At 35.3% G+C, this 17094-nt stretch overlaps 1 protein-coding gene across 2 annotated transcripts in view; it reads right to left on the bottom strand.

Annotated features, from left to right (window-relative positions):
- NAA35 (N-alpha-acetyltransferase 35, NatC auxiliary subunit) overlaps positions 1–17094 on the bottom strand; it is a 94862-nt gene that overhangs the window by 55197 nt on the left and 22571 nt on the right. For both annotated transcript variants that reach the window (XM_068973884.1, XM_068973885.1), the window contains 5 exons: positions 11465–11579; positions 10600–10674; positions 8299–8466; positions 333–399; positions 210–253 (listed from right to left, as the gene is read on the bottom strand). In XM_068973884.1, the coding sequence (XP_068829985.1) occupies positions 210–253; positions 333–399; positions 8299–8466; positions 10600–10674; positions 11465–11579 (469 nt within the window). The remainder of the gene's footprint in view (positions 1–209; positions 254–332; positions 400–8298; positions 8467–10599; positions 10675–11464; positions 11580–17094) is intronic.

Here is a 17094-nt window from a genome sequence, read left to right as displayed (position 1 = left end):
TACTTGAAAGTAATATTAATTCATCAGAAACCACTCCAGTAGTCTTCAAACTCATTACCAAAAAAAGGTATAGCATACATAAAGGAACTCGGTAGTGTTACCTAGCTATTTGTAATCAGCTTACTAGCTACCTGTAATTAGCTAAAGTTAACCTGACATTTAGAAGAATATAAATATCTTATACTAAAGAAAAGAGAAAGAAAACATACCTTTACTCTTCTTTGCATGTCATCCTCCACATCTTTTAGCATGCCTAGAAATAGAGACAATGATTTTAAGAGCAAACAAATTCAAATGTAAAACTTGTGAATTACCATTATAAATGGTTTTACCTGTAACTCGAAGATCTGTCACACTGTTAGCCATTTTAAATCCATAAGTCATTGACTGAAAATCTTCCTACATAGAAAAGCAATAATTAGGCCCTTGAATAATAGCAAAACCTTTTACTGTTTTTCTCTTACAAAATCACTATTTGCTAAAAGGAAATGGTAATAGAATGTCACCTCAAATATTGCTATCATTCATCCAACTTTCTTTATAGTTATACCATGAAAACACCACATTCTAATGCTATCTCTATCCCCTTAATTTCAACTGTTTATCCTTAGGCTATTTAAACATACTTGCATTTAATATGTTCATCTGCAAAACAATGCTTACGATAATATTACAAATTACTCCCACCTACAAAGAATTCTCACATTTACAGGTGAACAATAAATACATAACAATTACCATTTGATGACAAGCTTGCAAAATTTAGACAAGATTCTTCAAAAATTATTATGTGTCTTTTTACACACTGTTAGGGTACAAAAGCTAAGCTTTTCAAACGGAATTACTCAAAGTGCCAGCAGAACCACATTCCCACTTCAACCCACTGTAAAGAAAAAAATGATCCAAATACGGGTTCCCACTCTCAAAATAATTTAAAACACCGCTGAGATATTAGCAAATTAAGTCATTTGCTGGATCCACTATGAAGAGTTTAAGGTCATCTGGCTGATTTTGGCTAAGAAATTAAAAGCTCTAATAAAGGAGTATTTCTGCCATATTATAGTTCTTATAAAATGTATATAAAAGCCTAATATAATGGAATAATAGACATTCACAGCAGTGGCCAGAACTGTAGAGAAATTTCCGGACTCAACAAAAACATCAGTAAGCATGCAATTGATGTCAAACACTAAACCTTACAAAGAGAATGAAGCACAAACAAATATCCTAGTCTCAAAGAACTCAGTAGAATTGTATGCCTCACAGGACTGGGTCTTTTAAGTCTCAGGTTGTATTACAGAGCTATAAATGTAGCCTCTGGATGAAGCTTATACTCTTATTTCTACATGGACATCAAATAGGATTCTCAAACTGTACATGTATAAATATGAACTTTCATAGTGTTTACCACATTGCTAAAAGGCACTTCTATCCTTTCCATTATTCCAAGTAGGAGTGAAGAACCGCAGGAATCAGAACACAAATAATTTAGAAACAGGTGGTGGCATGCTTCAAGCTTCAAAGATCATAACGGGTGACAAAGACTAAGTCTAAGGTATGGTCACTAAAAAGATAAATCCTAAGTGATTCCAAAGAGAAAACAGGAGTCAAGAATCAGGATGGTAACACTGGGATTATAAATCAGTGGAATATTGCCTTCAAAATCAGAGGAAAATTATTTTCCAGCCTAGAAGTCTACTATAGCCCCACCATCAACGAGGTGAAAGGGTAGGGAAAACATTTTCAGACATACAAGGTCTCAAAGAAAAATTCCCTCCCTGTCTCCCCAAAGAAACTGGAGGCACTGAACAAGCAAGGTTATAAACTACGAACAATACAGGCATAAGATCCAGGTAACCAGGGATCTAACAAAAAGAGAGGGAAATGGAATTCCCAGAAGAACAACACAGAGAAACCTGGGATGATAGCCACGCAGGGCGCCTAGAAATCAAATGACCCAGCTAGAGAACAAAGAAGAATATTAAAAAAAAAATCGTATATTACTGGATGTATATATAGATGTATATATACATGATGAAATATACAGATTATCTGATAGTTTAATAATAATGGGAAAGGACTTAAGGAGAAATACATAGAAAACTAAGCAAACTCAAAAGAAACAGTAGTTACTCCTTTAAGAAAAAAAAAATTTGTATGAGTAAAAGAAGCATACACTACTCTGGCTCATCTGTCATTAATATTTATACAGTCACAATAATATCTGTACTGAATGATTTAACCATAAGCTGAATTATTATTTGGAGTGAGGGAGAAGGTAATATACGAATGCTAAGTATACACTAAAAATTTGATGCTATACACTAAAGGATGATAAATTCTTAAACCTAAAAACTAAAATATTAGCCTATTAAACAGAAATATGGAAACTGTAGGAAAAAGCTAAAGAATTGATTATTATGAATGGATAAAGAAAGAGGAGAGCACTGTAATTTTTCATTATACACTTTGTGGGCTATAGAGAAGGAAAAACAGTGACCAGATTCAAGACGTTTGCAAGGTAAAACAATCTGGATGTAGGAGGTTAAAAAAAAAAGTAATCAAAGATTACACTAAAGACGTCATTTTGCAAGACAGAAAAAAAGCCATTTGATCGGTGAACTGTGGTTCCCATTTTGCACGTGAGCAACATATTAAAAGAAACTTCTTTGGGCAAATGAGAATGTCTCCAGTTCAGGAGTAAAAACTAAGCAGAGACATAACACATAATCATCAGGAACTTCAGAAGCATCCATTTCAAACAAATTATTTGTTCATTTTAAGTCATTCATATTTTTTCATTACTAGGCCTCTAAAGGATTTTACTAGGCAATCAACTTTTTTTAAATTTCCAAACTGAGACAAATTCATCTGGACTATCTGAAAAGTTTAGCAAAACAAGAAAAATATCTTTCCAGCCTAGGAACTAACTTTTGTTTCTCCAGTTTTAGTTTTACATAATTGGTTACATTGTGTGCTGCCTTCTTAACTTTTTAAAGTATGCATTTTCCCATGATATTAAATACTGTCATCTCTCTATATTCATTACACATAATCTTTATATGATACAGTAAACACAGTTTATTTCAACCATAACCCTAATGATTGTGTTTTGATCAACACCAATTTTCACTATTAAAAACTCTGATTAATGTATTTGGGCAATAAGTGTCCATATGCCTAATAATTTCTTTAAGGCTGAGTTCTAAAGGTGAACTAACTAGTTTAAATGGTATCAATAAGCTTAAAACTTTTGATATATACACTGCTCAATTGTTTTCCAAAGCAGTTATGTTAATGCATACTCTCGCTAGTAAAAAATATATATATATATTCTTAAATACTGTGTAGATGAAAAGTGAACTAATTATTACTTAGATTTTCTTGGATTACACTGAGCCTGAATTTTTTAAATGTTATGATCATTTGATAATCTTCCTCTATGAATAAGCTATTTATTTTACTGCTATTTATACATTTGGGTTTTACTCTCACCTTTATTTGAATGGGATTTTAATACACCAAAACTTGATTTTTTTTTCCTGTATTTTTCCTAAGATGTTTTTCGATCAGCTTTTTCCCTATTAGTCCTTTTCTTTAGGATTTCTTTCATCTCTTAGTAAGTCCTTCATCCAGAAATTTGAAGTAAAAAAATTATAAAATTTTTTTTGTTTACTTAGAAAGTAATACAGATGTATAATAAAAATTACAACAATACAAATAAGTATATACTCTGTAGAAGATAACTATCTCTTTCTTAAAAAGAGCAAAAATGGTAGCAAGCTACACATGCTTTCTATACCAAACATACTTTACATTAATTTGGAGATCTAATTTGTATAAGTAAGCCTACCCCCTCCTTTGTAAAGGGTGCAAAACACTTACTTGGCAGTATGAGGGTAGTGTCATTTAATGTCTTGTACTGATGGTCATTAGTTTCCAGACTTTAGTTACTACAAACACTACAACTAATGTCCTTGAACATAGATCTTTGGGGATAAGCTTGAATGTATTTATAGGCTAAATTCCTAAAACTGATGAAACAAGACAAGCATTTTCAATCATAGAGAGTACCAAATTACTCTTTCAAAAAGTTGTAGAATTTACACTCCCATCAAAAAAGCATGAATCTTTGTTTATAGTGCAATCCTGTCCAAACTAATAAATGTGGAAAGAGTGCTGGAATTCAAAATCATCATTTTAAAGTCAACACACTAAGATTAGTCCAAGCAAGTACCATGAATGGATACTACATATATACGGAGAGATTTTTAATAAGCAGGATATTTATGTGATCTTAAACAGTTTTCCTACATATTGCTTACTATGTACACAAGGTTAAAAACAGTAACCACAGAAATGTGAACTGGTGCAGGCACTATGGAAAATATTATGGAGGCTTCTCAAAAAAACTAAAAGCAGAGTTCCCATGTGATCCTGCAATCCCACTCCTGGCCATATATCTGGACAAAACTATAATTCAAAACACACAGGCACCCCAATGCTCACTGCAGCACTATTTACAATGGCTAAGACATGGAAACAACATAAATATCCATTGACAGATGAATGGATAAAGAAGATGTAGTGTGTGTGTGTATGTCTGTGTACACACCCACACCCACACCCACACCCACAATGGAATACTACTCAGCCATAAAAAAGAATGAAATACCATTTGCAACAACATGCATGGACCTAGAGATTATCTAACCAAGTGAAGTAAATCAGAAAAGACAAATGCCAAATGATGTCACTTATATGTGAAATCTCAGATATGACACAAATGAAATTATATAAGAAAGAGAAACAAACTCACAGACATAGAAAACAGTCTCATGGTTGCCAAGGAGGGCAGGGGAGGGATGGACTGGGAGGGTGGGATTAGCAGATGCAAACTATTATACACAGGATAGATAAACAACAAAGTCCTATTGTCTAGCACAGGGAACTATATTCAATATCCTGTAGTAATCCATAAAGGAAAATAATATGAAAAATGTGTATATACATGTGTAACTTTGTAACTGCATCACTATGATGTGTAGCAGAAATTGACACAGCAATGTAAATAAACTATACATCAATAAAATAATTTTTTTTTTAAAGTAACCATACAGTAGTCAGAAAGCACCTTGATGGTGATAAAGTCACATTACCACAGAGGGACAAATGGACACTCTATGTCTCAGATATGAAACCATAAAAAGGACACAGTATTACTCATGTCATATTCCAGCCAGGACTGCATAATATAAATCTAATCATGAGGAAAGAGTAGACAAGCCCCAAATAAGGAACATTCTATTAAATAAGGGAAAGCACACTGCTGGGCATACACACTGAGAAAACCAGAATTGAAAGAGACACATGTACCCCAATGTTCATCGCAGCACTGTTTATAATAGCCAGGACATGGAAACAACCTAGATGTCCATCAGCAGATGAATGGATAAGAAAGCTGTGGTACATATACACAATGGAGTATTACTCAGCCATTAAAAAGAATTCATTTGAATCAGTTCTGATGAGATGGATGAAACTGGAGCCGATTATACAGAGTGAAGTAAGCCAGAAAGAAAAACACCAATACAGTATACTAACACATATATATGGAATTTAGAAAGATGGTAATGACGACCCTGTATGCAAGACAGGAAAAAAGACACAGCTGTGTATAACGGACTTCTGGACTCAGAGGGAGAGGGAGAGGGTGGGATGATTTGGGAGAATGGATCATGTATACTATCATGTAAGAATTGAATCGCCAGTCTATGTCTGACGCAGGATACAGCATGCTTGGGGCTGGTGCATGGGGATGACCCACAGAGATGTTCTGGGGAGGGAGGTGGGAGGGGGGTTCATGTTTGGGAACACATGTAAGAATTAAAGATTTTAAAATTTAAAAAAAAAATTTAAAAAAAAGCGAGAAAAAAAAAAAGAAGAAAAAATTAAAATAAAATAAATAAATAAATAAATAAGGGAAAGCAGGAGAGGGCTGTGTTTTCCAAAAATACCAAGGTCATTAGAGACAAAGGATGAGCAACTGTTGTAAATTAAAGGACACTAAAGAGATAATGCAACTAGATGTAGGACATGATCCTAGACTGGATCCCACACTGTAGGGAAAAAACACTAAGGACGTTACTAAGTCAACTGACAGAAAAAGAATATGGGTAGGTAGTGGACTGGTATCACAGATTTGCTGGAGTTGATCATTGTGCTGTAGTTGTGTATTAGTGTGTCCTTTTCCTTACAAGGTGCATATTGACGTGTCTCAGTGAAGGGAAGTGAAGTGAAATAGGTCAGTCCTGTCTGACTCTTTGCAATCCTGTGGCCTGTAGCCTAGCAGGCTCGTCCCTCCATGGGATTCTCCAGGCAAGAATACTGGAGTGGCTTGCCATTTCCTTCTCCAGGGGATATTCCCAACCCAGGGACTGAACCCAGGTCTCCTGCATTGCAGGCAGACGCTTTAATCTCTCAGCCACCAGGGAAGCCTCAGAGGAGATAAGAATGTACACAGCTCACTCGCCAATGGTTCAGAAAAAGATACATATATACATACATACATGAGAGAAAAAGTAAAAAATGACATGACAGGTTAACAGCAGCTGAATCCGAGTGTTCTTGGTGCTATCACTGTTAACTGCTGTTATCTGGAAAACATTTCCAAGTAAACTAAAATTTTTTAAAGTTAAAATAAAAAAGGAAAACAATAACTATTCATATCCTACACACACACACACACACACACACACATCCCCCTAGCATGTCAGTGCCTATTGTAAGTAAAAAAATGGTATCTCAGTTTTAATTTGCATTTCTAAAACGAAGTTAAACATCTTACACTTGGCCATTTTATTTCTATAAACTGCCTTATGATTTTTAAGCAACTTTTTTATATCTAAAACATTTTTATCTCTCTACAATTTACTTTGATGTTGTAAACTGAATGTTTGTGTCCCTCTCCCACTCCCAAATTCATATGTGAAGTTCTAATGTCCAATGTGATAGCAACTGAGGTGGAGCCTTTGGGAGAGTTCTTTAACGACGAGTTGCAAGGCTTAAAAAAATAAAAAAGAGAGGGAACCTACAGACTGAAACTTAAGACATACTGCCCAACTGCAACAGACTGTGTCCCCTTAAAATTTATATGTTGAAACCTAACCTCCTATGTGATAGTGCTGGGTGATGGAGCCTTCAGAAGGTCCATGAGGGTGGGACCCTCATAAATGAAATTAGTGTCCTTGTAAAAGAGACTCCGGAGAACTCCCCATCCCTCCTTCTGCCAACTATGAGGCCATGGTTAAAAGAGGAACCAGGAAGCAGGCCCTCACCAGGCACCAAATCTGCTGATGCCTTGATCCTAGATTTCTCAGCCTCCAGAATGATGAGAAATAAATAATTGTTCATAAGCCGTCCCAGGCTACGGTATTCTGTTATGGCAACACAAATGGACTAAGGCAAATGTAAAATGCTGATAAAGTAAGTTTCAAGGGTGCCAACCAATTATTCCAGAACTATTTGGTAAATAAACCCTTTCTCTGTCCCACTGATTTTTAATGTCCTTTTAGTAATACTTAAAATAATTTGTGTCTCTTCTCATTTTTTAACTCAAACTAATCTTTTTTAAAATTCCATCCAAATGGATAAGATTTCCTACCCATATCAATTCAAATACATAGCTAAATAACCAATGAGTGTTTAAGAAATACCCAGTATTTCATAAACAACTCATAAGCCATACATTTAAATGTAGAACTCATTATACTTAGCTATTATTCTCACATATATAATGTAAATTTAGAAAAGCTTTACACTGAACCATTGCTGGAGCCTAAGATATTTATTCTGGATCAGTAACAGTGTGAAAAAGAAACAACGGTTTCAACAAATGAAAGAAACAGAAATAACTTAGTTTCAAATGCTATCACATCTCCCCTTAAAATATAGTGTCTATAATCATTTTTTTAAATGATAAATGGAAAAATCTTTCTACCACTAAAATGTAAAACACTTCCTCAGTTTGAGGTACTAAGTGGAAGAAAAAGTTTATACTCTAAACTATTCTTCATAACTTCTGTTTTCCTTTTCCTTCCTCCAAAGACTGAAATTAACTTTTATGTTATAATTTATAAGAGACCTAAGGGACAAACTTATCTCTTCTATTTTCTTTGTGAATCCCCAGAATAAGTACCTCTGTACATAATGAATATTCAATGAATGGTACTGACAGAATACATATTAAGATGAAGGTGGCCAATGAGTTTCAGGAATTCTTAAATAACAAAATCTTACCTCTTCAAAAACAGCAGCTTTATTTACTTTTTCCCTTGCAATGTCACAGATTTTCAAGATACCCAGAGCAAAAGCTTTCATGGCAGGATCTTCTATAAAATCTGGATTATGAATGTAAAGGCACGTAAATACTGTCTGTGCCAAGGAATGGCCTTCTAACCACGTTATCTATAAAGAAATAAAAGAAATGCACAAGTCTGAAAAGTCTGATTCAACAGTCAAAGGCCAGACACAGGCCCAAATAAATATGATTAATCACAAGATTTAAAAGAAGATTAAAAGGAAGATCAGAAGAGAGAAGAGTCTGAATCCACTTTCACTGACCAAAGTCTTTCAAGAATTAAAAATATGATTACCCAAAAGTTACAGATATGGGAAGCACTTTTATTATATTATTTAGTTTGCAAAATATTTAGAGATGAAATTAGAGCGCCTCCTTACTTCATATCCAAACACTATTAATTCTATTACAATGTAGTAAATAAAAACCCATGAAATTAAGGAATTCACAATTTTAGAGCCAACCAGGTTCTTAGCCACTCATTCAACTCTTCTTTTTCATCCCAACTACTACTAATCCAGTCAAGAGATTCATATCACACCTAGATTACCACAAGAAACTAGCCAACTGTTTTCCTGCCTCCCATCTCTACTTCAATACTTCCAATAAGGATCATTCTGAAGCACAAAAATAATCATTCAACACTATTCTACTGAGTACCATGGGCCAAGTACCCTGAGCTAGAAGCCAGAAGAACTGCAACCAAAACTGAGTAATCTATGATATTTGAGTACTATGCTAGGTATTCTGCATGTATCTTATCTCATTTTTTCCCTAACACTTTGAGAAAGGTGGTGTTTTTCTCATGTTACATATAAAGAAATAGCATAAATAATTTGCCCATGTTTATTCTGTTATAATTTATACTTAGTCTAAGAATTCTGCAATAGAGCAAGAAAACTACTACATTACAAAATGAGATAACTGCTCTAATTAAGATGCATATTTTGTATTACTAGTGTGCAGAAGACTCTCCAGACTAAAAACTGTCTGCCTATTAAAGTCCAAACTTAGATACAACTCCAATACTCTCATAGAATTGTTCCTCAACTTTGACACAAATTCTCCATCTTGCCCCCTTTTAGCCCATTCTACTACAATTACAAATGGTCCAAGAATAAGAAAAATATTTCTGAGGGAAAGAGCTTTGGAGGAAGAAGGATCAGGATTCTCACTATGCCCCTTTCTAGCAACGTAACCCTAGGCAAATAGTAGGCAAACAGATAAGAATGATACCAGAGCGCTCACAGAGCTTATGTAAAAGACCAAAGTAAAAAATATACACATAAAACACATAACAGAAATATTTCATACACACTGGTAATCAATGAGTATTTTACCAGACACACAAATGAAGAAATTTAACATTATGTCTAAAGACAATGATTTAATATCAACTTTAAAAAAGAAAGGGACACTCAGAAAGTGGGGGTGGGGTGGGGGAGAAGAGCAGTACAAATGAGAGTTTTCCCATAATTAAACCACACTGTCTAGGGAAGACAATCTATCCAATATACATATATAAATAAATAAAATTTCCTCATAGTATAAAATGGCCAGTTTATTTCAATTTTCCCTAAATTAGGAAAAAAATTTCTTCAAAGCCAATCCAAAACTCTCTGTGGTTAAATTTAATGCTTACTTACAGAATCTTTCAATTACAGATTTGTTTTTCTGTGTACCTTGAGAATAGAAAAGGTACTTTGGATAATGGCTGTATATTATTATCTTTCCTGGAAAGAAAATATCCTTCCAGAAAATGAGAATCTAAAGTCACCCAGATGAAAAGATAAAACAGCTGCTTCCTAGAGCATAACTTCGGAAAAGGTAATGGCACCCCACTCCAGTACTCTTGCCTGGGAAATCCCATGGACAGAGGAGCCTAGTAGGCTACAGTCCATAGGGTTGCTAAGAGTCGGACATGGCTGAGCAACTTCACTTTCACTTTTCACTTTCACGCACTGGAGAAGGAAATGGCAACCCACTCCAGCGTTCTTGCCTGGAGAATCCCAGGGACGGAGGAGCCTAGTGGGCTGTCATCTATGGGGTTGCACAGAGTCCGACATGACTGATGTGACTTAGCAGCAGCGGCAGCAGAGCATAACTTAACCTAATAATACATCTTACTAGGCCAAGAATTATATATATTTCATATTCAGTGATGGTGTATATACTGTCAAACTGAAATTCAAGTAAGCCACAGTTCTAAATTTAACAAATAGTGCTATCTTAACTCTTACCAAACAGCAAAAGCATGTATCCATTATCCCTATCAATTCAGGTAAGGTGAGGTCTTTAATTTTTATGGTGCCATCCTAAAAGAAAGGGGAAATATGACATATAAGCTTTTTAAAAATGTATGGTTACTATGTACAGTAAATATTTTAAAGTATAAATTCTAAAAAAACTCTATCTCGATCATCTGATAAAACTAAGGGGCCAAATTAACTCTGTATTCTTAAAAATAATGTATCTCAATAGGTCTTCAATATTAGAAATAAAAGTCTAATTTGAAATAGAATAAAGGCCTTTATTAAAAAATGAGTCAAACTAGCAAATATTTTAAAAGCACAGTTAAAATTCATTTCGAACATTAATAAATATGAAGCATTCTAATGAACTGAAACTATTTACAAAGAAAAAAATTTTTTTTAATTTTCCTTAAACTGATATATGTCACAAATTTTTTAACAGTTTCCACTTATTTAACATATCTTTCTTCAAAAAATATGCAAAATTAAGCTCTGAGGCAACTATGAATGAACTTCTAAATCAATTCTCATTGAGTAAATTTCTAGTTCACTTCCACAAGCATTTTACTTAATATATTTATACTTAAAATTTAATCTTTAATCAATTACCTTGGTATTTATACTCAAAACACTTTCAAATATTAATCTTAAAAAATGCATGCATATACAAATTTAGAATAAGCTTTTAATGAGACCTTTGTTAAAACTTCCACAGACAGCTAACTAACTTGTTTACATACTCGAGATGCATTTAAGAAAATCTGATATACTAGGCTTGATTTCCATTATTAATCAAAATGTTTTAACATATGAATAACAAATAATAAAACACAAAAGGCACAATGGTAACGACCTTGATAGCTTGTTCAAAATTGAGAACTTTTCGATTAACTTGGTTTCCAATCATGCCAGCATCCATCTTGGGATCCATCATCTCAATGGCAGACATGGCTTCAAAAAGACCAAATCTGCAATAAAAAAAAATTGACTCTACAAATTATATTTGAACCAATAAGCTTATCCAGATTCCCACAATGATACAAAAATCATTTCAGTACTGAATACTTCAAATAACTACCCTATTTTAGGTAGTCTCTACAACTTGCTATCACTTCCATTTCAATTAAATAATCCTTTAACATAAAATTCCTTCCATGTACTTGTCATTCAAATCATTTTACATGCACTATAGGAAAAGAATTAAAAGAAAAGCTGTTTTTCGTTCTTTCTTCAAAAAATCTGCACATTAGAAAATTTTGGGGAAAAAAGAGATCAACTGATCAGCAATGGATTTCATTTTGCCTTCTTTACTTAACACTTAGAAAGGTATGTTTGGAATAATCATTATCAACTGTAACTTGGAGGTATTTTTCATTTTTTTTACATCTTGAAAGTCTAAAAATCTGGCACATCACCGTTTATAACGCCCAAAGTTTTGGCAATTACATAAGGAAAAAAACAAAGAAATCCTGATGGTCTGGTATTAGTGGCTTATTAGCTGTGATACAGTATGGCCTAAATAGTTAGTATATCTTTAATTGAGATATGAAAAACGAAGAACCTAAAAGAAAAGTATGACTGGCCATCAAGCTAATGACTTTCTAATTTGCTTAGTCTAAGCCAATAGATTACTAAGAAAATAAAAGAGATCTATCTTGTTACACTACATCATTTCTCTCAGAAAAGTAGCAGCAGTAAGATATTAAGAAAAATAAACAAATGGGATCCAATCAAACTTACAAGCTTTTCCACAGCAAAGGAAACCATAAACAAAATGAAACAAAACATCAACAAAACAAAAAGACAACCTACCGAATGGGAAATAATATTTGCAAATGATGCAAACAAGGGCTTAATTTCCAAAATACAAACAGCTTATACATTTCAACAACAATAAAAACTATCCAACTGAAAAATGGGCAGAAGACCTACTTAAACATTTCTACAAAGAAGAAATACAAATGGCCAATAGGCAAATGAAAAAGATGTTCAACACTGCTAATTAGTGAAGTTCAAATGAAAACTACAAGATACCACCTCACACCAGTCAGAATGGCCATCATTAACAACTCTACAAACAAATGCTATAGAGGCTATAAAACAAAGGGAATCTTCCTGCACTGTTGGCGGGAATGTAAATTGGTACGTAAGTATGGTAAACAAGTATGTAAGAAAGTTGGTATCAGTTCAGTTCAATCGCTCAGCGTGTCTGACTCTTTGCGACCCCATGAATCACAGCATACCAGGCCTCCCTGTCCATCACCAACTAAGTATGTAAATACGCAAAACAGTATGGAGGTTCCTGAGAAAAATAAAAACAGAATTACCCTATAACCCAGCAACCCCACTCCTGGGATATATCCAGACAAAACTTTAATTCAAAGATACAGGCAGCCCTTTATTCACAGCTGCACTAGTAACAATAGTCAAGATATGGAAACAGCCTACATATTTACTGACAGATAAATGAATAAAGAACATGTGGTACATATATTAGCTTGGTGGAAAAGTAATTGTGGTTTTGCATTGTTGAACTTTGCTGCTTAAAGTTCAACAGCATATTAAAATGCAGAGACATTACTTTGCCAACACAGGTCCGTTTAGTCAAGGCTATGGTTTTTCCAGTGGTCATGTATGGATGTGAGAGTTGGACTGTGAAGAAAGCTGAGCGCTGAAGAATTGATGCTTTTGAACTGTGGTGTTAGAACAGACTCTTGAGAGTCCCTTGGACGGCAAGGAGATCCAACCAGTCCATCCTAAAGGAAAACAGTCCTGAATAGTCACTGGAAGGACTGATGCTGAAGCTGCAACTCCAATACTTTGGCCACCTAATGGGAAAAACTGACTCACTAGAAAAGACCCTGATGCTGGGAAAGATTGAAGGCGGGAGGAGAAGGGGACAATAGAGAATGACAAGGTTGGATGGCATCACCAACTCAATGGACATGAGTCTAAGTAAACTCCGGGAACTGGTGACGGACAGGGAAGCCTGGCGTACTGCAGTCCATGGAGTCACAAAGAGTCAGACACGACTGAGCAACTGAACTGAACTGAACTGAACTGAACTGAACTAATGCTACTGAAATTTGCTGATACTAGAAAATATTCTTAAATAAATGTGGTTGTGTTATACATCATTTTAATGCACACTTCTCACTTTGCATTTTTTTGCTAATGACTTATTACTCAATGTTTATATGTATTTTAGACTAGGGAAATGATGTTAAGACAAAAAGAAAATTTGAGCCATTTTCTTATTTGAGTTCAAAACGGATGGTAAAGCAGAGGAGACAACTTGCAACATCGACAACGCAGTTGGCCCATTAACTAATAATAGATGTACAGTGCAGTGGTGGTTCAAGAAGTTTTGCAAAGGAGATGAGAGCCTTGAAGTTGAGAAGCACAGTGGCCGGCCATTGGAAGTTGACAGCCAGCAACTGAGAGCATCATCGAAGCTGATCCTCTTACAACTACAGGAGAAGTTCCCAAAGAGCTCAGCGTCAACCATGCTATGGTGGTTTGGCATTTGAAGCAAATTGGGAAGGTGAAAAAGCTCAATAAAGTGGGTGCCTCAGGAGCTGACCAAAAATAAAAAAAATCAGCATTCTTAAGTGTTACCTCCTTTTATTCTGTGCAACAATAATGATCGGATTGTCATGTGCTTCAAAAAGTCGACTGTATACGACTTTCAACAATGACCAGCTCAGTGGCTGGACTGAGAAGCAGCTCCAAAGTACTTTCCAAAGCCAAATCTGTACCAAAAAAAGGTCACGGTCACCGTTTGGCAGTCTGCTGCCAGCCTGATCCACGAGCGCTTCCTGAATCCCAGTGAAACCATTGCATCTGTGAAGCATGCTCAACCAACTGATGAGATGCATCGAAAACTGCAACACCTGCAGCCAGCACTGGTCAACAGAATGGGACCACTTTTTCTCCACAATGCCTGACCACACATCACACAACCAATGCTTCAAAAGTTGAAGGAACCGGGCTACAAAGTTTTGCCTCATCCACCATATTCATTTGACCTCTTGCCAGTTGACTACCACTTCTTCAACCATCTCTACAACTTTTTGCAGGGAAAATGCTTCTGCAACCAGCAGGAGGCTTTCCAAAAGTTTGCCAAATCCCAAAGCACGGAATTTTATGCTACAGAAATAAACTTATTTCTCATTGGCAAAAATATTTTGATTTTAATGGTTTCGATTTTCATGAATAAAGATATATGTTTGAGCCGAGTTATAATGCTTTAAAATTCACGGTCTGAAACTGCAATTACTTTTTCACCAACCTAATACAATGGATTACTGCTAAGTCACGTCAGTCATGTTCGACTCTGTGTGACCCCATCGACGGCAGCCCATCAGGCTCCTCCGTCCTTGGGATTCTCCAGGCAAGAATACTGGAGTGGGTTGCCATTTCCTTCTCCAATGCATGAAAGTGGAAAGTGAAAGGGAAGTCGCTCAGTTGTGTCTGACTCCTAGCAACCCCATGGACTGCAGCCTACCAGGCTCCTCCATCCGTGGGATTTTCCAGGCAAGAGTACTGGAGTGGGGTGCCATTACCTTCTCCGATCAGATACTATAAACCTGTATTAAAGGCATTCTAGCATACACAGATCAAGAGAAAACAATCTAAATCCATGCAGATTTATGTAATCCATGTAATTCCATGTAAGAATTACAGAAGATAAACATGGAATTTCAATTAGTGGAAAATCAGTGCATCAGTCAATCAATGCTATTAAGATAAGTGGCTAACTACCATGAAAAAGTGAAATCTTTGATTTACACAATTAAAAACAAACCCCAGGCAGATTTAAGTTCTAAACTGAAGACAAACAAATGAACAAAAATTTTTCAATAATTTACAAAGCTATGAAGAAAAAAGTTGGGTTACTCCAGCTGTGTAAAATATTTAAAACTTACATGCAACAATAATCTTGTCAGTTAAAATACAGACAATTATCTGGGAGAAATACTTTCAATATAGGCTATTTTGAAAAAGTTAGTATCCAGAAAATATAACTAATTCATACAAATGTTTGTTGCTGTTTTAGTTACTAAGTCATGTTCGATTCTTCTGCAAACCCATCAACTACAGCCTGCCAGGCTCTTCTGTCTATGAGACTTCCCAGGCAAGAATGCAGAAGTGGGTTGCCATTTCTTTCTCCAGTGGGTCTTGCTGGCCCAGGGATCGAACTTGTATCTTCTACATTGGCTGGTGGATTCTTTACCACTGAGCCACGTGGGAAGCCCAACTCATAAAAATATGAAAAGGCAAATAATCCCAAGAAAAGTAGGCAAAGGAGATGAATGAAAAATTAAAAGAGAAAATATAAACTATTAATATGAATAAAAATTAAAATGTAATCAAGTAATGCAAAACAAAACGAGGGCTTTTGGGGGGTAGGAGTAAGGACAATTTTAAAAAGTAAGCATACTCTCATATACTGTTGGTGTGTAAACTGATAAAGCCTTTTGTGAGGGAAATTTGGCTGACTCCATTAAAATCCATTCATTTGATTTCTAGGGTTCTTTCTTCAAAATTATCTGTGCATGTATATGTATAAAGCGGTTGTATAAATTAAATTTACACTTAATTTCTCAATTTTCCCATGCTATCAATAAATGCTGCAATCTGAAAGTCTATCAATAGGGATACCATAGAACAAATTATGATAGTCATTTTATAAAATAAAAAGCAATTTAAAAATGAACAAGGTGGAACTATTACATACTAAAATGGAGAGAATACACGATATAGTGAATGGGAAAGAAATCTGCAGTACAATACAGTCAACCCCTTCTATCCACAGTGGACTGGCTCCAGACACCCTGGGAGATGCTCGAGCAATTTACACAAAACTGCATAGTTGAATACTGCTCCGTATATCCCCATCTACAACTAACTAGTTTTCTAACAATGACTATCTCCAGACAAGGAACAGAGACTGTGCCGGGGAAACGGTATCATGGGAACTTTTACTTCATCCCTAATGTTTAAATCTGTTAAAATACAAAGTATCCATTTATTACTATATGAAAACAACTAAAGAAAAGTTATGGGCTCAATTAAAACCCTAGATCAATAAGATATTTGTCTAATTAGTAACACTGCCATAGAAACTATAACAGCAACAAGTTGACTATTCCATTCATTCAACAAATGCTCAGTGCCTACTACTACCTGCAAGGTACTGTTCTAGGCACTTGAGATACATGAGGGAGGAAAACAAATCTGACCACTTCCTGGAGCTCACATTCTAGCGGAAGGAAACAGACAACAAGGAAGTAAATTACATAGGTAGATTACATAGACGGCTAGAAGACTGTACATGCTAGGGGGTGGAAGTGACAGTTAAAAGACGATATGGATTAAAGGATACAATTTTAAGAGATGGTCATGGCAGGCTGCTGGTAAATCATGATCCCTGGGCTCAATGACTAAAACCCTGGGGAAACGAAAAGGATTATGTTCCTT

Source organism: Capricornis sumatraensis, chromosome 6, assembly GCF_032405125.1.
Source record: "Capricornis sumatraensis isolate serow.1 chromosome 6, serow.2, whole genome shotgun sequence".
Taxonomy (NCBI): Eukaryota; Metazoa; Chordata; class Mammalia; order Artiodactyla; family Bovidae; genus Capricornis; species Capricornis sumatraensis.
The sequence above is the reverse complement of the archived record's forward strand: the minus strand, read 5'-3'. Positions and strand labels throughout refer to the sequence as shown.